The sequence below is a fragment of the Prunus mume genome, linkage group LG5, assembly GCF_029339155.1.
Source record: "Prunus mume cultivar Tortuosa linkage group LG5, ASM2933915v1, whole genome shotgun sequence".
In the NCBI taxonomy this organism is placed as follows: Eukaryota; Viridiplantae; Streptophyta; class Magnoliopsida; order Rosales; family Rosaceae; genus Prunus; species Prunus mume.
In genome coordinates, this window is record NC_142702.1 from 15,637,385 (window position 1) to 15,659,271 (window position 21,887).

General features: G+C 33.7%; 1 protein-coding gene and 1 pseudogene across 1 annotated transcript; one reads left to right on the forward strand and one right to left on the reverse strand.

Annotated features, from left to right (window-relative positions):
* Window positions 1-6,970: 6,970 nt before the first annotated feature.
* On the forward strand, window positions 6,971-8,312 carry LOC103331388 (E3 ubiquitin-protein ligase PUB23-like; annotated as a pseudogene).
* A 3,050-nt stretch (window positions 8,313-11,362) lies between these two features.
* LOC103331389 (3-hydroxyisobutyryl-CoA hydrolase 1) lies at window positions 11,363-20,588 on the reverse strand. Its single transcript, XM_008234010.2, has 14 exons — window positions 20,284-20,588; window positions 19,791-19,871; window positions 18,846-18,914; window positions 17,300-17,363; window positions 16,967-17,046; window positions 16,746-16,829; window positions 16,404-16,488; window positions 15,492-15,577; window positions 13,888-14,009; window positions 13,310-13,370; window positions 13,032-13,130; window positions 12,295-12,396; window positions 12,173-12,214; window positions 11,363-11,754 (listed from the first exon to the last, which is right to left on the reverse strand). Exons 1-14 carry the CDS (start codon window positions 20,320-20,322, stop codon window positions 11,617-11,619), a joined length of 1,152 nt encoding a protein of 383 aa, XP_008232232.2. The 5' UTR covers window positions 20,323-20,588; the 3' UTR covers window positions 11,363-11,616.
* Window positions 20,589-21,887: the final 1,299 nt, after the last annotated feature.

Genomic DNA, 21,887 nt, shown 5'->3' on the forward strand with positions numbered 1-21,887 from the left:
CAAAAGTTACAATGACTCATATTGTCCCATTGAATAAAGTTTTACGGCTCCCTTTGTCCCTCATGGTCAAGTCTGTCATTAACTCTGTCAAAATTAATGGCATTGCTCATGTGTGATATCTCTAACTTTTTTTCGTAGCATAGGAGCCACGCTAGCTGTTTTGACAAAGTGTTTGAGGGAATTGACTATATAGGAGCAAAGTGAGATATCGAACATCGATCAATGAAGCAATATGGGTCTTTGTGATTTTCGAGGGATCATTATGAGATTTGACCATAGAATGAAGTACAACAATTAAGTTTTTAGTTTATTTAGTTAGAGACTTCCTAGGAGCATTTTCCTCTGCTCAAGTAAAGAAATGAAAATAATTATGTGTTATAACACGAGAGTCATTAGATTTTGTCACTTGATATTCATCTCATTCCTGCTAGTTCCATTTGGTATGCTAGTCTGTTTTTTACAATTTTTTTCTACTCATCTCATCACTCTAGCGACACTTGCTCTGAGCTCCTGGTCGAGCTCAAATATTTGATGCTTCGCTGCAATTTTTTTCCTGTAGTGGTCCAAAAAAGAAGTCTTAATAAGTTAATCAACTTGTATATTCTGGTTAACAAGAATTCTTGAATATGTAGTCTTTTGCACATCAACTTGCCATTAGTATGAGCTCTGCAGTCAAAATTAACTCATTTTATTGTGACTGATCTTTTCACTAGTAACTTGACAAGTTTTGATGATAAGAGCTTGCTCAGTATGTGACAGTAAATATCATATATTTTGTACACAATTTTTTTCTTAGACCTTTGTTCAAACTAGTAGGAATTGTTACAGAAGAAGTTGCCAGCTCAAGTTTTCGTTTTGATCAATTTCATTGACACATAGGTATCAAATGTCAATGTTTAGCCGTAGGGTTCCCTTTGGTTGTGGTTTTTGTGATTTTTGTTTTGGATTGGTTGAGCATTACAGAGGTCTCTCTCTCTCTCTCTCTCTCTCTCTCTAAGTTTTATATAGCCAGTTTAATTGGTTTAATTGTCAAGCATTGTCATTGCTAATTGAGAGCTAGTTTACTTGGTTTAAACACAAGGCTTTTGGTCTCTAAATGGTTTAATTGTCATTGTTCTGTTGCTCTTTCCTTAATAAAAGATTTATATAAAAGTTATGATTTCGTAGGTTATGTTCTATGAAGGCTTGAAAGATTTGACAGAGTCTGAGAAGCAAATATGATCAAAACAAGTTGGGAAGTGTAGGGATGAACCTTGAGGTATAATTTTGTCCTGTAATTATTTTTGTTATTATTTTCAATTGACTTTCAGCTGCCAATGTCATTTATTGTTTGTAGAATGATTGATGGATTATAAAATTCTGTATGTCATCTTCGGACAACAGAGCATTTTAAATCAAAGAATTTGTTATTATTAGGTGGAAGATTATTTGATTATTAATCTTTAATTATTAAGTGGAAGATCAGGTCCTTGCCGTCCCTTCATATTTATGCAGTAATTGTTGCCTATATACTTTTTGAGCATCCATTTCGTGTGTGGTGGCAATTTTGTATCTCAGTTATATCATGGAATTCTTTATTTGTTGTTTTAGTTAGAGACTTGTGAAGATTTATTCTCATTCCAATTTGGTTATATATACTGATATGATGGTGTCTGAAGTGACATTATTGGGCCCTAATGGAATTTTACACAATTTGCATGATCCTGATGTGGTAGATGAAGAAAGCTTTGGAGAGAATCAAGCAGGGAACACACTCATTTGTACGAGGACAATGCTTGAAATTAGTGATGCTAGATATTATATAGGCGGTGCAATATGAATGGATTATATTAAGAATTATTAGTCTTAATTTTTTTTTAGTCTAGAATATTTTAATTTAATATGTATTATTTAAGATTTGAAAATCAATTGAGTTTAATGATCACACATGTATGGTATTAAAATATAAAATATAAAATTAGTGTGTTTAATATAATTTCAATAATGTTTATCAATCATATAAAAAAAGATGTTTATCAATACCTTAATTCAACAAAAATGAAAAAAAAAATTTGTTTTCAAGTTATATATCAAACAAGTTTTTGAATCTTAAAAAATGGATTTGAGAACTCCTTGTTTTAAAAAAGTTTTTGAGTTCCCTATTTAAATAAGATACCAAACGCCCGGAGTTTCTGTTGGATTTGAGGTTGCCAAGGCACAATCCAAGGGTGATTGCTTTGGGGCTCAGAATAAGGGTGGGCTAAAATTTCAGGCTCATATTACAAGTGTTTTCTTGAGAGTCAAGATAGAATGGCTAAAATAAAAATCACTGCGAATTCTTTAACAATACAATAGCATGCATGTAGGCCCTCATTTTTCTTTTTTTGGTTAAACCACTCAAATAAATAGTATAGATCAACTCACAAATTATTACCAACTAGTCTTTTGTCTAATGGTTTTTGCCTCAATTTAGTTGGAAGAGATTTGATCATGTTCGACTCACTTGGATAGCGACGACTATATATATACAGTTATTCTCTCATCATGATGTTCGCATGTTATTATCTTGCGTATGTCAGTGTAAACGTGGAGGAAATCAGGGAGGTGCAGTAGAAAATGCATTATGTCTGCACGATAATATCGTCCGGATGTACTAGAGGAGAATTTCTGTATATATATAGTGAACTTCTATTGAGGGATCCCTCAAATAAGTTTATTAGAGATACCCAAGTTAGAGATAACGCGTTCGTTCCTGAATAAGAACATCTTCTATAATATCTGGAGGAACTTCAAACCATTCAAAGTGATCAAGGCAAATACAGCATGCCTAACAGTTGGAAATAAATTTTAAAAACAGCACAAAATAACATGGTGTGTGAACCATGGTCTAAAACGTCGATGATATCGGAAATATCGGTAGTCCAAAAATATGGAAATTTTGATGGAAATATAGGAATATTATTGATATCGATAAAAATTGAATAAAAACCACGAAAATTGTAAGAAAAACTTAGAAATTTTTATTGAAACTTTGGAGAATGTTTATTTAGTCAATTATCTATTAGTTTATAATAAAAAAATTAGAAGGAAATGCATTACATGATGGATTTAACTGATTTAAGTTGATTATACAGTGAGCTGGCAAACAATATGAGTGTAGAAAATATGTAGTAATTAATGAAAAAAAGATTAAACACACAATAATCATTTATATATAATGATTTACTACAATATTTTACACTTTATAAATTGCATGGTAAGATACATGAGTGACTTAGTACCACATAAAGTTCCTATGAGGTTCAAATTTTTCACTATCTTCATCATCTCTATGTGTAGAGTAAATGTATTGTGAAGAGTATTCATCAAATGATAAATCTTCAAAATAGTTTTGCATGTAATTGTTAACATGTCACCCATATAAATATAAATATTTTAGCATATTATTACTAAAACATAAGTGATATATAGTGGTTAAGGTGTTGGAAGAGTAAAATGGGAGGGGTTCAATCCCATCCCCTTTGTGTTTTTTTTTTTTTTTTTTTTCCTTTACATCAATATTTTCAATATTTTAGCGATATTACACCGATATGTACATGTATATGTTCCGAAATATCCGTAATTCAAAAAAACGAAAATATCCTCAATATTTCGTCAATATTATCGATATTTCAAACTATGGTGTGAACAACACACTATATAACATAGGATTGAAATGGTATTGATAAGAAAGCCAGCAATGAATAGGAAACAAATAAATAAGAAATACTATTTAGACAATTCGGCAACTCACTCTCTATTTCCCTTCAGCTTCTGACCTTATTCTATTTCCACATGTATGCATATTTTCCGTTATATAGAAATATATGTACAGACAAATAAGTTTTCATATTCTTGAGAATATAAAGATAAGCTTTGACTAGTGATTAACACGATGCTTACCCATCACATCTGTCATTATCGGATTAATTATAATTCTTATTTTATTAAACTTAACCATATGATCTCACTCACTCCCTTGCCACTATATAATTGGCCCAATCATTTTACCTTCTCTTTCATGACCACTTTTCCGTCAAATCATGTGTTAGAAAATTAGAAACTTGAGCATCTGAGAGATGATGCTACATGCTATCTTACAATGCTAGATTTTTGTTTTATCATAATCTAATGGAGGTGGACTATTCTTTTCTCTTATCCTTTTATGATGAGGTATTCTTTTTTCTCGATCAGACTTTTCTCTTTTTTGAAGTTTTTTATGGTAAGGTTTAATGAGGTCACATTATAGCACCGTAGAATCCAGTATTTCTGATTTGTACTTGCTTTTGTTAGTCTGAGTAAAGTTCATCTACTTTATGAGGAAAAAATAAGTAAAGATTAAGAAGTGTTAATCGGTTCATCTTCTTTATGAAGAAAAAATAAATAAAGATTAAGAAGTGTTAATCGGTTCAAAATCGATTAAAATACAGAAATTGAAAATGTTTGAATTTTTCTAAATTCAGAGATCAAAACAACTCTGCGGAAGCCATTGAAAAAGACAAATTCAAATTGGATTGGTTGATTTTGGAGGATTATAGACTGGATTTTGAACCCTCCTAAGAAAATCAAAACAAAATTGTACATTTGAATGAACATATATATACTATTTATATAGCACCTTAATGTGAAAACACTTAACCTAAACTAATCGATTACAAGACCCAAAGATCAAAAATCTAAGTCAAGTTTTGCCAACTCGATCCATCCATCCGATTGATCAGACGTTTTTAATTTTCTATATTCTTTTTAATTTAAGAATTAAATAAACTTTCATCTATAAGATTTGAACTAAAAAAACACCAACAACCATTAATTTTTTTTTTGGCCGAACTATCTATTTTGTCAAACTACGATGCTTATCAACCCTAATTTTCTATTATTCTGTCAAACTTTGATGATCAAACTCCAAATTTTTTTATTGACTCTGATCTGATTTTTCACCTGGACAGAGAGAGCGGTCAGCAATAAGGGCAGCTCAACGGCTGGGAGAAGAAGTTATGGAAATTTATAATTCTAGTTAAAATATAATAATTATGTTTAATTGATGAGAACATGTTGGCCTCGCAGTCCTCGCCGTGTGTTTTGTAAGCCTGATTTGAAGCATGTAGAAAATTCATACATGGTTGAAAAATGCTCGGCTTTTAATATCATAAAATTATTAGTAATATTTTTAAAAAAATTCAGAAAAGTAATAAGCCATGCAGGTCTTGCGTTGCGCCCGCAACCTATGATGTGATGTATGTGTGTGATATATCTATTGCAATAGTGCCCAGCCTGTTTTAAAGTCAACTGCCCAAACAGTCGGCTATGTTTTGTATATTTTGATATCTCATCTTCATGTTTATATTTAGTCTATTTTCGACCCCACAATTCACAAAACTTTTCTTTGCCCCTTTGTTCTTGGGAAAATAATCCACAATCAGGGTGAGCTCCTGTAAACTTAGGGGTCGTTTGATAACTATTTTATTTGTCATTTTCATTTTCATTTTTAGTTTTAAAAAAAGTGAAATCTAATTTTCAAAATTACACTATTAATTAAAACAACTTGAAAGCATTTTCAAATTTATTATTTTTTTGGCGCTCTTTTTCATTCATTAATTTTACATCACCACACAAGAAATGTACTCCATTTACCAAAACTTGGTATTTGGGACCTCCTAACTTGGACCAACCACTCGATTCTTGTGTTCGGCCACGGACCCAATCCAAGCCTCAAGACATCCAGATCCAAAATTCACAAAAAATATCATCCTAATTCCGAAAAAAAATTCATTGAAAAATACTACAAACTCTTTGTAACATGCACTTTCATTCTATGATCTCAAATTCCCAATTTGACCTAAAATTGAAAATTGAAAACTGAAAATTGAAAATTGAAAATTGAAAATTAAAATTAGTTACCAAACAACTTTTGTACAGTTTTCACTTTTCCTTTTTTCTAAAAACTAAAAGTAGTTACCAAACAAATTTTCAGTTTTTAGAAAATGAAAAATGAAAAATGAAAACTGAAAACTGAAAACTGAAATGGTTATTTAAAAAATACTTGAACTTACCTTACAAGGAAGTATTTTATTTTTGAGAACTAACTAATCAGCCCACATTAGGTTTGTGAAAGAACCAAGGTGGATAAAATGAGACCTAAGACCTAATCAGTCATTATAATGCTGGAACAAAACAACCATATCTGAAATAAAAAGATGTGATATTTTCATTCAATTTACTACCAGGAACCAGCCAAATTCATACTATATATACATATATTTATTTGAATTTCTAAAAAAAATATATATGGGCTGTCAACTAATTAATTGGCTCAATATATACATCTAACCTGAATGTGAATAGTTATTTCTGCAACCACTGTATTCAAATATATGAATGCCATAATTGGGAAGCAGCAGATTTGTCACTGCATGACTTGGTTCAATTGGAAAGGATAAATTTTAATAAATAAAAAACAAATTAAGTAAGATAATCAAGTTTTGCCTTTTTAGTTACCCATTTCTTTTAATTTCAATGTTTCCTGAAAAGGATTTAAATCTTAAACATGAACCCACCAAAGACATGATGCTACTTATACCATGTATTACCAAGCAAAAATAATGTTCCTTCCAGAGGTGCAGATCTCATATAATCATTAGACTTTTGGATAAGAATGTAAAAAAAGAAAAAAAATTGGGTCAGATGGGAATATACCAGAACTATGGTAGACTTTTGGTGGCAAAGAGGCTAATTAGACTTTAATTAAAAAAAATAAAAATAAAAGATAAATAAAATCAAAACAAAGAAACTTTCCTGTGCTTACTTGTAGATTTAATGATACAGCTAGCTACCAAATGCATATCCGTATATTGACTTTGAATATTTTTTCCTTTTTTGGATTTCACACCCTCCTCCCTCCTCTTACTTTATATGTGTGCAAAGCTTGGATGTTAATTTCATATCCCAAACTCTCCCTTTCATTTTGCAGTTTTTGTGCAGTGGATTTTGAGGTAGAGAGAAAAACACCTGCAGATCCGGCCATGGATTTTCTTCCATGCCATTTTAGATGTCCTATTTCCATGGAGCTCATGAAAGAGCCGGTCACCATCTCTACCGGGGTCACATACGAACGTAAGAACATAGAGAAGTGGTTCTTCACCTACAAGAAGAAAACATGCCCAGCTACAATGCAACGCATTGAGAATTTCGGTATCATCCCGAATCACACCCTCAAGAGGCTCATCGTTTCATGGCAAAGTAATGAGGATTCGAAATCTTCTTGCTCATCACCATCTTCATCTCAATCTCAACCATGTCCTTCCGCTAAACATGATGAAATACAAGCACTTCTCAGCACAGTCGTGTCGTCCCCATTCAAGGTAAATTCGATAAAGAAACTCCGATCCATCATCGAGATAGATGATGAGATGAAAGATGATTTTATTCAATCTAATGGAGTCGAAGTTCTTGTCCAAATCCTTGATCAAACTATCATGGATAGCTCGGATTTCGTGACGTTTAGGGCTTGTGAGGAGGCTCTTTGTGTTCTTCGCCAACTTCCTATATCGGAAGAAGGGAAGACATTTGAGTTGTTATCGAAACAAGAATCAACCAGATCAATGGCAATCATGCTTCAGCGGGGAAGCGCTGAGGCACGGCTACATACCATTACCATATTTCGAAAGATGGTGAAAACCGAATATGATTGGAGCTTTATAGTACAAGATCAAGGTATAGATTTCTTCAAATCCTTGTTGGAGCTTGTTTCAGATGAAATATGTAGCAAAGCAAGTTCATGTGCCTTGGAAGTCTTGATTGAAATATTAAGAGCATCGAAGAAAAACAGGTTGAGGGCAATTGAAGCAGGTGCAGTTTGTGTCCTCATAGAGTTGCTGCAAGACTCCAACAGATCCAAATGTGAAAAAATGTTGCATTTGATAAAATTACAATGTGAGTGTGCTGAGGGAAGGCAGGCCATTGGTGGAGCATGGCATGGGCATTGCTGCCATTACCCAAAAAATGCTGCATGTTTCCAATGCTGCCACCAAGATTGGGGTGAAGATCATATGGCTGGTCTGTAATTTTCATCCAACTGAGAGGGTACTGGAGGAAATGTTGATGTATGGATCAGTGAAGAAGCTTCTGGCATTGTTGCACATGGATGGCAGATCTTCTACTAAAGATAAGGTGGTGAAGATCTTCAAGATGCATGGCAATTCATGGAAACGGTACCCATGTTTCCCTTATGATTTGAAGGAATATTTGGGATTTGTGAATGATTCTAGCTAATAGAGTTTTTTTCTTTCTTTTTTTTTCTTTTTTTGTATTAAATTACAAACACACTGCAGGATACAGTTTTCTGAAGAAAATTTGAACTGGTATTTAGTATTGGGAGATTCTAAATTAATAATTTAGAATTTTATATGATTTGGATATTGGTTCATCGGTGGTAACACTACTATTTTATTTTTTGTTCATCGGATAGAACTGCATGTGCTTCTTCTAGATATGCTTTCTAAACTTATTTCCTTTTTCTTTTCCCATTATCGGGATGGGCACACTATATACCTAGAATATATTCAACTCACATAGATGCGAAATTCTATGTCTATTTGTTGTGTAATTCGAAACAGATCTCTTGATTTTGTTGTGGATAAGTTATGCCTTAATAAATCCATGAGTCATCCCATAAATAATCATAGCTTCCTAAAATCTCATCGATTGGAGTTCCATCATTTCAATTTCTGGCAATTTAAGATTTAGATTTATGTATGTTGAATTTTGTAAATGGCACTATGAAAATTATGAAATGACAACTATTTTAGTGGAAATTAAACTTGGAAAGTTTGATGTCTCAATTTCCACAATTTTTTTCGTCCGTCATTTAATAAAATTTTGCGCTTAAGTTGTCAAACAAGAGTATTGTCAATTTCTCCTCTTAAATTCCGAGTTATTTTTCCTCATCCAAATGGATGGTAAGGAAAAATCTCAACCACCTGCTGGCCTCCTTCCCTATCCACCTCCCCTCTCTTCTTCTCATCCCCTCTCATCCCCTCTCATCTCCTTCCCACACCCCACAACCCCACCCACCACCCCCTCTTTTTTTCCCTCATGATCCTTCTTTGTTATTTTGTTTTGTAATGTGGAAGCAGTCGCCATGAAATAGTCGTCGTCTTTGGCCCACACATACAAGGAAGATGTCGGGTTGCGTCGGGTTTGGGTTTAGATGGTGTGGCACTATGGGTTTAGTCGGTACGGCGCTATGGCTCTCTTCAAGTTGCTCGGGAGGATGTGGAGCGGTGATCTTGCTTTTTAGTTTGTTTAATTAAGTCTAATAATTATCATGAACTCTTTAGGAGATTGATGTAGTTTGTCTCTCTAGATTGTTTAAATTCTATTTAGCTTTGGCTTTCAATACAGATTTGCCATTTATGCCGTTGCGCAGTGAATATGTATTGCAAGTTAGAGTACATGTGATTTTACTTGTTGAATAAGAGATTTTAGTCTTCTTTGGGTTATGTGTGATTCTCTCATCAATTCTACATGCTGTTGCGTTTGAGTGATTGGAGAAGATTATATCCATATTCAGCACATCGTTGCTTTGTACTTTTATTTGGTTTTCAATGAAAAAATCGCTTATTCTAAAAATAAATTTTAAAAAGTTACTGTTCCATGTAGCAAATAATATGACACAGATTTTGGCTTATATGCTGGCCAAGTGACAACCATAAGTTTATTGATGGAAAAACAAATACAAATTGAAAAGATGAATAATATTCAATGTCAAATTCATGTGGTAAAAGAAGAAGAGAAAAGACAGAAAATTGAGGTAATTTAAAAAAATGGTCCACCAGTCTTCATTACTAAAGAAAGAAGTCAGAAAATTATGGTACCTAATAAGTCTGTGTGAATGCTATAATTACGCTGAGTCCTGCATTGCAGGCCTGACCAGCGACCAAGACCCCACCAGTTTGATTAGGAGTTCTTACAATATAAGCACCCAACCCTAAATTAGTTGCCATTTGGAGAAGATGACCAAGATTTTTTAGACATGTAATGTAAAGACTTCATTATCAAATGTGGAATATTCTCAACACGTTCCTTTTCTGATGCCATCTTTTGAGTCTAACATGTAAACAACACATATTGAATGGGTGTCGAAACACATATGTGGATAACATGCAGAATTATGGTGTAGCTCAAACAGATGATTAAATATTTTCCACTATTGAAGAAGACATGAAGCTAAAGACCTTCACCTAGTCCAACTTTAAACACCTCTCTCAGTCGGGAAACTTGCAATAGTTGGTTCAATTCTTCTCAACCATTGCTAATTATGAACTCACTCAACGCAGACCACATGGAACGCTACAAGGACATAAGTTAAATAAGCATAGGTGAACCAACCCAACATCAAATTAATTGACTAATTATTTGTTTACCTAAAAGATTTTTTTCTATTTTCTTTTTCTTTTTCTAAAAGGCCTTTGGCATTTCCCACAAAACTCTAGAAATGTGGAGATGACACATGGAATGCATGGATGATTTTAAGAAAATTTACTCCTATGGATGATTTTTTTTTTTTTTTTCCAAGTTCCTTTCCTATTGAGAGGGATGCGATAACATACTAAACCCAGATATACTGTACGGATGCTAGGACTCGAATCCATGACCTTTCTTGGGGGAGAAATTGCTCCAAACCACTACACTAGTGAATTCTTTGCATTTATATTTAAAACTGTAAGTAGGGAATCAATAAAGTAGAAGTTTCTATTTGAATTTTGAACTGGTCATCCAAGTCACGGAGCAGCTGCTTTCATATTAAAGTAACCATGACCTTTCGACATACACATGCTGTTGAAGAGGTTGATAGTCGGTATGCAGAAGAAGATGCACATCTACATTAATTAGTGCAGGCAAATTTTCAAATATGTTTGTATTGAAATTGTATTGAACAGGATGTGTATAAAATAAAATAAGTTTTTACAAATAACACATAATCGAAGCAATTTGGGTGTCCTTTTCTGATCCAAAAATTTGAAACCGACCCCACACTTCATGAATAAAAAGAAGAATAAAATGGGAAGAAAACTCAAGTTATAAGAAAGTAGTGTGACACATGAGGCTTGTAGCTCAAATAGTTAAGAACATTTACTTTTACATCCTGAAGGGTTTGTTGTCGTTTGGTCTCTTTGTTGTTGTTTTTCATGCTTTTGTGCTCTTTGTTGCTGCTCCACTTCTTTTCAGCCTAGTTTGTTGGGTTTCACTCTTGCATATGGGTTTTGCAGAATGTGAAGGTTTTATTGAAACCCAAAAAAGGAACAAAAAAGTTGAACAAGGATTCACAGAAGGAAAAGGATGATGAAAGAACATTAATATCATAAAATGAATTCCTCTTTTTATAGATTGTGCAGATTTGCACTTATATGCTTTAACAATGCATATACTGATTTATTTTCACCTAGAAATACGTATTACTTGGACGAATAACAGGCCTTTCGTTTTTTTATTAACATGAATTAGAGTGGTGTTCTCTTATGTACCTGCTGAAGCAAGAACTTAACTAAATAGTCTGCACAAGTTACAAAGTTTGTGCTGGTTGAAACACCATAATACTCAAAGCTTTGCAATGGCAATTACAGGCAAGTTTGATCTTGCAGGAAGTTCTAATTCTTTCCATCCTTCATCATCCAACTTCGAGAAGTACTGCTCAACCATATGGTTAGTAACGAGCTCCAATTTAGAAGGCTCCCACTGAATGACAGACCAAAAGAAGGAAACCAAAAAAATTAAAGTCCAAGTTGTAGAAATGCACAACGCTCGTATTTGTATGATTCAAACATGTGCAAACGCAGATAAATATATGGGTGTGTATGTGTGTGTGAGAGTACAAAGGTTTTATACCCTAAATTATTTGCCCTGCCGGCAGCGGAGAAAAATATATAATGGTGATAACTTATATGGATGATCCTTGAAGGGGAACCTAAAACATACATTATAGATTGTCAACCACATTGCAGGTGGTCCCACGATATGGTTCTTACATTTCTCCAAATCAGGATATCCTTAATAGGAAAAGACTCTGTGCATGAGTCTTGTATGTGTGCAGGCGCATTTGTGTGTGTGTGTGTCACAATTATGAGAAACGTAAGAAAATGCCCATTTCATTTACCTTTGGGTTCTTATCCTTGTCTAACAATATAGCTCTGCAGCCCTGAAATTAGAAGCAAGGCTTAAGTCACCCAGAAGAAAAAATAATGAACGTGGATAAGAAAATAAGTGAGTAAGCTGAACCTCTCTGAAATCCTTGCTGACTTCTCCTTTCAGAACATGGCAAACCATTCTATATTCACGAACAAGGCATTGACCAACTCCCTGAAGCCTTCCTTCTCTAATCTAAAATTGCAATATAAAAATTAATACCAGGCCTAGCAATTGTGCAAGTCACGCTCTTACAACGTCCTAGACATATTATGAAACTTAAATTCCTAGCTTTAGGTGACATTTTTGTGCCAATAAAGACCTCCTTTTCTACTGAGGAAAAATAAAAAGAAGTACCTAATTTTTCAATGATATACTATTTGCCCTTCACAATAGTGCATATTACATGTTAATGCGGGCCTTAAAGACCTTAGATCTCACCCCTACATATATGTAGGGTTGAACCATTAGTTTCCTTTCTAGTTTGAACTATTAGTCAAATTTCACTTTACTACAAGAATTTGTCCAATCAAGCTTCTATTCAACAATAAGAAGATGATAATCATGATTAGCATCAAGCTTTGTTATACAATTACAAATTTTCAAAGCATGATTCATATTTTTAGAATGAACTTAAGGAACCCTATACCATATCCTGGGCATAACAAGCAATCTATATCTTGCCCCATATAAAGAGAAAAAGAAAGGCAAAAGACACCCCTTTCTTCTGGGGGTCATATGTCATACCATGCTTCAAACACAAACTAATCATATCATTTTGATATGTGAGAATTAACTCACTGCAATTACAAGGCCTGCAGGAGACTTACTGATTTCAAGGAAATCTTCAAACTCATTGGCGATGCCTTCTTCAGTGCTTGAATTGTTGAAGTTAGCCAAGCATCCGCATTGTTTGTAGCCTCCTTCTCCTTCAATGGCATGCATAAGGTATGGTCAAGTAAAATGTAAACGTTTTATCTACAACCAGAATCCTAAAAGAAAACTATTTAAGTATTGAGCCACAGGAGTAATACACTTCCCAAAGATACAAGGCACAGAGAGAATAATAAACCAACTCTTCTAATATTTGAAATTTGAATCAACTTACAAGGGCAGATAAAATTTCCTCTACTGTTCTTCTAGAAAAGCACTTGTCTATAACATCCATCCTGTACCCAAAACAGCTGAATAATTTACCAAAAACATATTCCCAACTTTGCATTTCAAGAATATATAATTACTTTATCAACAAATAATAAGTCTAGACACACTATTCTTGAGTATCCAAAGGATTTTTTAAGAATGTAGTTACTCTCCTTAATACCTATGACAAACCAGCAATTTCACCTCTAGAACTTCTACATGTGCAGCAATTTGGACAATTCAAACGTGAGAATATGCTTTCTACAATGATACAAAGAATATTGTGGTGGAATGAGGAATATACGCAATGGCCAAGGTTTCATGGTGTTAATACAATTTTGTGAACTGTGCTGGGGCTCTCCAGAAATGGTGTATAAAATCTTGTGTTCCACTGGCAATTCTACTGGAGGAAAAATAAGACCATGCAGAACAGTAAATTCCATAAAGTGAAAATTCAGAGCATCTGGTGCATGACAATTGCATTCCATAAAAACAAATCAGAAACAAATTCTAGAATAACGGGTTAAAAATAGAAATACTAACTTGTAGTAAGCACTTTTCTCTTTCAGAGTTGGGTTCTGCGAGTATTTATCTATAATTGCTTGAATAATGGCAAAATCACTCGAGTCAACTTTGCATAGAGCTTCTTCTAACAAAGACAATCGCTGCCAATCAATCAAACACAGTATAAGCCCTCAAAATAACTAAGTAGCCTCTAGATAAATGATTGGGAAATAATACAGAGAGAGAAATGAAAGCTAAGCAAGAAAGCATAATTGGTTTAAAAGCAAGATTACAACATGTATAAATGACTTCATGGTTACTGTGAGTCTGAATAATAATGATATTTTAGGATCGAAGAATCCAGTCTAAACTTCACATAGACTTGAATTGGTTGTCTACATACTAAAAACCACAAACATGCAGACAATGCCTAGATTTCCATCCCGTACATGCTTTCTAGAGATTAGTAATGCCCGAATATTGATTTTAAAAAAACTTCCATAATTTCCTTTATGTTTAATGAAGGAAATTGAGGTTCCACCCCAAACCAATTGGCAATGGGGGGGCTAGCCCAACTCCTTATAAGACCTTGCTAAGTTTCTCAACTTTACAATGTGGGACTTTTTACCTTCACATTATCAAACACCCCCGCTCGTGTGGTGAATTTTCAAGCCTAACACGTGAACAACACATATTGGGTGATGTGGAGCACGTGTGGCCGTTGGGCTTTCACACGTGGGCTAACCCGCTTTGATACCATTAAGGAAATTGAGGTTCCACCCCAAAACCAATTGGCAATGGAGGGAGTAGCCCAACTCCTTATAAGCCCTTGCCAGGTTTCTCAACTTTCCAATGTGGGACTTTTTACCTTCACAAAGTTAAAAATAAATTTGAAATCAATAGATTCTCCTACCCACAGTTTTCTGCCAAAAGCAGCAGGCTCTTCCCTTAGTAATAAGAAACCCCAACCACGCTATGTACATCACCTTCCTTTCCTCTTGGTCCTACGAATTTACTTCCTTTTGTTCTTTGATGTTAATTTTTCTTAGCAATATGAAAATATTTGTAGACTTCAGTTTGCTAGACCTTCAACAGCACTGCACCAGGCTACTTGATCCAGCATTTTGGTTTCCATGACCAATTCATTCTTCTCCCTCTTTCCAACCATTTTTCACCTGATTTATGCAGCTTATCTAACCACACTTCCTCAACACAATATTTTATATAAAAATAAACAGCAGTGTTTAGTAAAATAGTTGTAAATGTAAGGAGAAGTTTATTGCCCAATGACTATCTGAAAATCACAGGTTGCTACAAAATTAAAACAAACAAAAGAAGAATGAATGATTTATTGACTAAACATATGACACTCAAAATATGTGACTCATATTGCAATTCTGCACTAGCTTAACATACAAAAAGCTAGAGAATAACCTGCACAAGTCTCAAAAGTAAAACCATGCTGATACTTGTTATAATTAGCATAATTCCTTAACCAATCAGGTCATGTTCTTGTTAGATTCCAATTAATATCATTGGTATAGATAAAAACTAAAAGTAATGGGTAGCATAGGTCATGTTCTTGCTAAATTCCAATTAAGATCATTGGTATAGATAAAAACTAAAAGTAATGGGTAGCATACCGTTGATGGAACAAAGTGAGTAGCAAGACCACATGCAAGCATTTCAACACCATCCAATCTGGTACCTGTAAGACCAACATATTCTCCTGCAGCACATTAGGGGTGGGGGCAATCAATAATAAAGGACAAAAGGTTTTCTGCAAAGTTCAGTATCAGACAGAATCATAACACAGAAGCATCACTAATGTGATTAAACATAGCAAGAAATTAAACAATTATACATTTGACAGAAAAGACAATCATCAAAATTTGGTGAATTTTATTACTTCCTGAAAGATAGGGAAACAATTAAAACAAAGTGAAAAATTCCAAGGTAAAACTAAAATAACTACAAGATGTTAACTCGGATTTAAAACTTAATTTGATTTTGTGGTAACAAACTTAAACATATTTAATAATTAGAAAAACCTATTCAAATTATAAGTGGCAATGCTTCTAAGGATAAGAAACTATGTTTCATACTGTGAGAAACACACTTTAAATAAACAAGGCATCTATTCATCATAAGTTCAATAGAAATTTTAAAACTATGTTATAATGAGTCATCTAGTTGTAACTTTTCTTAGGTAGAAAAAGACAGTAGATTACAAGTTCAAATATTCCCTGCTCAAAATTAAGGATTGAACATCATAGATGTCTGATTTTACTAACATGGAAAAAATATATATATTCTACTAATTTTGAGCTATCAAGGATTATAGAACATGGCTTATTCCAAATTTAAAGACGCTTAGACTTTTACTCTTAATTCTTTCTTATAAACTTTTTGTATACTTCCAGTTCACTAGGGAGCGGCTTCATTTTCAGGGCTTGTCAATATTCCTTTACCAATCATACAACAGATAGTACAGGGAAAAAAAATGATTTACTTCAGAACACAAATATGTAAACCAAAGATATAGCAGGGATTACCAAAGAATCCAGGAAGTCTGGACAAATAATAAGAGGCACCTACATCAGGAAAGAGTCCCAAAGCTGTCTCTGGCATTGCAAAAACCTGCAAAAGATTAATAAGAGATACAAGGGATTCAGAATCAGAACTTCCCACAAAGAAAGATAGAAAAACAAACAGATTGAATAAGCACACATTTTTTTATTGCAAGAGCAAGGCATTGAACAAGTGAGTGAGCTAGAATAAGTAAGAATAATTATTCCAGATTAGATAACAGGAAAAAGTAAAAGTCAAAATAGTTCAATCCAAAGGATGAGCCGAAATTCTTCCTAACTTCAGACATGAGATAAAGTGAGACATACCGAATTCTCAGTTGCAACACAGAATCTTCCGTGTATTGAAACACCAGCCCCACCTCCCATGACAATTCCATTCAGAATTGAAACCTTCAATGATGTGCATGCTAACAGTAAGAATTTTTATTTTTTCAAATTAATACTAAATTGACCAAGAATACCTCTGACACCAGAAGTCATAATAAAAGGTAATATGAAACCTACACTGAACAAGTGAACTGGCTCACCTGAGGTTTACTGTATGTTGCCAACAAGTAGTTTAAGGTAAACTCCTTTTGAAAAAAATGTGCACCTAATCTCCAATTTCCTAAGTAATACAGACCACGAACACAGTAATATTAGATTGGAAGTAATTTTTATTGCATCTTATTTATAAATACTCAACAGTTCAATATAATTATGCAGAAAATGGAAATGGATATTATTTGAAAATTTAAGGCGCAAGTGATAGATGATGCTTGCACCTAAACTGAGGATATAGTTCATCAGTTGATGTTAAGGATCAGAAAATATGGTCAGTAAAAAAATTAAAAAAAAACAGATGACGAAAGAAGTTGTGCCTTCGTTAATCTGACGAACCACAGCAGCTACATCACCACCTGCACAAAATGCTCTTCCTTTCCCCTAAAAACATAAAAACAGATGACCTGTCACAATATTTTACTTTCACTGTATAGCTGAAACAGGAGTATGAACATTAAAGCTCTAGTTCATAAAAGCAGCCTCTATCTCCCAATACATAATACATCAAAGTAAAATATGTTTTCATTCAAATTCACAATCTTGTGACTCACGATATCACAAAAGAGTTCAGAACCTTGGTTGGAAATGATCCACAGAAAACCCCATAGTCCCCATAGTCAAGTGCCGTGTCACAAATACATCAGGCTCAGGGCTTGGCACAAATGTGCCTACAACTTTATGTAAATTTAACCAACCTAACAAAGGTAATACAATTCCCAAGTTATCAGAAACAGAACTTTGGGTTTGTCAAGAAACCAGCCCTGAACTTTGAACTTAGTGTCAATTGAGTTCCTCAACTTCGGTCTTTTGGATTTACTACATGGTTAGTGCTTACTTATGATAATAGTGTCGGGCTTTGTCTTTCGTGAGTAACATTTCAGATGCTGCAATATTTAAGCGAAGAAAAAATGAAACCAAAGAAAATAAAAGTGAATAAAAGAAAAATAGAAAAGATATCAAGCCAGTTTTGGTTAATGCCAAGGAACTGTTCGATCACAAGGAATGATCAAGATGAATTATTATGTGGGGAAGTGGTATGAATGGGCATTCCCCTTAAGTTTAAAAACCTTTGTCTTCGAGAACCCACTAGGAAGTAGACCTTACAGCTTCAGAGGATTGTTGATTTTTACCACAAGAAGCCAAGGACTTTGATGCTCATATTTTTAAATTATTGAAGATGATTCGTCAGTAGAGTGGAAAGAATTAGGGAAAGAAGGCCCACAGGTAAGAGAAGATCGAAAAGGTGGTAGATAACAATCAACACAGGTTAGAAGGATTAATAGATACTTCAGCATTGATATACAATACATCAAATACCCCAAGTGGTATGAAATGCACATGCACCGAAAATCAAAAAAAGTATCAAACCAATTTTAGTTAATGCCAAGAAACTGTAAAATTTCTCTTGCTCTCAACCATTCATCAGGAAAATGATCACGATGAATAACTATGTGTGGCCACAAATGAAACGTGAATTATACCTTGAACTTAGGAACCTTTAACTTAGGAACCTTTATCTTCGAAAAGAAACCCAATAGAATCTTAAATTGACTTTATATCTTTACAGGATTCTACATTCACCGCATCAAGCAAAAGACTTTGATGCTCATAATTTTAAAGAAAACTCAAGAAAAAGAGCTTAACATGTAGCTAAAAGTAAATGTAAGCACAGAACACAGGTCTGTCAAAAACAGAGATGATTAGATGCTTCAACATTAACAAACATCAAACACTCCACAGGAAAGATCAACTTTATATGTCTATTAGCTTCATAGTAAGATGATATTACTTGACTTCTTTCTTGTTTCTCTTTGAAACAGTTTAAATATTATACATGAAAACTTGCATGTGGAAGAAGAGTACCTTGACAATCACGAGCTTGACATTATCATCCTTCTCATAAGCCAGAAAAAGTTCCAACAGACGAGAAATCTACAAATGAAAGAAACAGGAAATTAAAACAACTAAGGACTATGAGTACCACAGAGCACATTTACTGAGGACAATAGTACAACGCAAATTTTTCCAAAAGGAGTTTACCTAAAACTAGCAAGTAAAATCTTAAGAAATCAGAAACTCTTCAATAGAAGAGCACATAACAGGTGGACAAATCAATGCCCACTGATAAAGAGATATAAGGACAATAAACTTCAACCACTGGACTGGCGGTAGTCTCTTGACCCTCAAAAGTCCTACCATTCATCTCACTCTATAAACACCACATTATACAGTATAACATCCAAATTAAAATGCTACAAGAGTTCGGGAAAACCTCTACAAAGCCTATATGGAATTCTGTCCGGACACGTATGCTCTAGACAGTTTGGAAAGGAAGGAACAGGAGAGTATTTCAATGAGCAAAACAGGAATTTTTCAGCGTGATGATTTTGTAAATTTCTTAACTATCTAGTGTAAGTTAAGGATTCTCCAGATACCTCAATAAGAAGACAAAAAGTAATGGGACAATAACATCAAGGAGCAATAGAGAGTAAATGTGAGTTCAGAACAAGCGAACGCCAATGACTGCTTCACTTGAAAAATGAAGCTTATCCTTGAAATGTATAATTTAATCCACAAACTTTAGTTCAAGAAAGTTAAGATATGAACAAAATTGATAAGGAACGCAAAATATGAAGCACAGAGAATAGATACAAGAAGAAAACATGAACAAAAATGAAAATAGACTATCCTCAGCCAAGAAAAAAGAAATCAAAATAACATAAGATAGTTAATTACATGGCATTTAAGGTATATAACCTCTGTATTCAAGAAACTAAAGCGGTAAAGTACATCACCATAGGACGATACCATTTCAAAGTTTAGCGCATTCAATTGCCGTGGCCTGTTCAATGTCAATGTCCTCACAAACAAATTTTGTTGTACCAGAACCTATCAGATAAAAAGAACAAAACATAAGCTTCAATAACAAACACGCTAGTTTAGTGAAGCGCATTATGGAAAATGTCAAAAACTGCAACCAAACGTACTAAACGATCACAAATACTCACAATAAGTAGCAATCAGAAAGAGGGAATGGTACAAAGAAATATAATCTAATCCAATTCTCCGACAACAACAATTACCCAATACAAAAAAACCAACTAAAATTTGGAATTTAAACATTAGACATACTGAAGCGATGAAGGAAAATTAATTTCAAGAGCAAAAGGACGCAGTACATGAAGCTCAATGTTTCATTCCTAATTTTTCGAAGAAAAAATTTCCTTTCTGAGAAATGAAACAGAGAAAATATACGCACATATGTATTGTAGAGGGTATGGAATTTAGAAAATTTGTTTACCGAATCTTCTTCGCGTCGGGTAGAGCCGAAAGAAGCCATGGTTGTACTGGAAAATGCACTGAAACAACTGAGACGCAAACACACGAAGCTTTCTACACTGAGGGGTGGTTATCGAAGAGACAGAAAACAGGAGAGAGAAGGAGGAGGTGTGGGTGGCGAGAGAAGAGACAGATGGTGTAAGGTTGGGTGGCGGGATAGAGACCGGGAGGAGGGCGGAGTTGGGTTTGGTGGCGTGGCGTGGGTGGGGTTGTCTTTGGCGGCTGTGGGATTCAGTTTCAGTAATTCATTTTTTCAATTTTTTTCAATTTTAAAATTGGTTTTATTCTTGTACTTTAAATTGTAATTATCTTTATTAAATCTGATTTTTTTCAATTATTTTATTAAATTGCGTTCTATTCTTGTGCTATAACTCTTTTTTAATTTGTCCATCTCTATTAAAAAAAATAATATAAAAAATAGTTAGTATTAATTAAAGATTTAAAATACTCATTAAATAAAAAAGAGTTCCGAGAGATCTCCTTATTTTAGGAGGTAGATAGAGAGTATGATTGGAGTTGTATTTTTCAATTCCATCCTAAAATATGTCTAATAATGTGGTTTAGGAGCCCATTGTGAATGTTTTAGTTGATACGATTCTTAATTTTGAGGTTTTTATTACATATTGAAAAAAGCTTGGCTACTTCAAATTGAGGAGGAATTCCCCCTCATAACCAATGTGGTTTTCATACATGCCAAATTGTTTAATATTTCTTTTTCTATTTTGTTGAAACTTTGTAAATATTGTTGGAATTTGACAAGTGTCAAAACCACGGTTTTTAGGAGGAGCGCATCTTTAATCTTTAGGAGCCAAGCTATACTTCCCACTCTGAGTTCAAATTCCCCTCCGAATCCTCTACTTAGATTTTATCTCATAAACTTCTCTCCTACGCCACTTCATTAAAATTTAATACAAAGGACTTTAACGGAGACATCATCTTTAGAATATAAACCCAATTTTCTCATAATTAGAAAAGAAAAAAAAAACAACCCTAATTGAACTAACAAGAAACTTAACACCGTTAAACTTTTTCTTTTTTGTCGTCATAAAGTTGATTTTCACAAAACCTAAAAAAGGAGAAGAGACAGAGTAAGAACAAAGTCTAAAATATTTGAAAAAGCCTAAAACAACCTGTGTTGACCAAAAAGGACTGGTTCCCGTTTTGGTTCTATACTCCCTACAAACTGAACTAGTTCTCATCTAATATTTACCCAAGTTCAATTTCAAAACATCTCTCTTTTCTAGCCTTAATATTTCTTTTTTGTATGAAATTGAATAATTTGTTAATTTTCAAGCCAAAAAGAATAAATTTGAAGTTGAAATTTGTATAAATTTTTTTTGAAAATTATTAATAATTTAATACAAATTTGGACTTTAATGATTTTATAATTTTTTTTGTTAAAACCAGACCAAACCAAACCAAATTGGATAAATAGTATTGAATTCGATTCTTTAGAATATAACTTGGAGCAAACAAACCATTTATAACCTCCCATCATGCAGCGGAAAAAAAAAACATCCGTTTTAGAGAAAAGATAGAATGTACTAGAAGTAGAATTAAAGTAGT

Excerpts from the sequence above, each read along its gene's own strand:
- LOC103331389 (XM_008234010.2), bottom strand. The coding sequence starts at position 20,322 with ATGGCTTCTTTCGGCTCTACCCGACGCGAAGAAGATTCG. Across the intron at positions 13,131-13,309 it reads AGGAAATTTTATCTGCCCTT|GAGAAGGAGGCTACAAACAA; the intron begins GTAAGTTGATTC and ends ATGCCATTGAAG. Across the intron at positions 12,397-13,031 it reads TGAAGATTTCCTTGAAATCA|ATTAGAGAAGGAAGGCTTCA; the intron begins GTAAGTCTCCTG and ends TTGCAATTTTAG.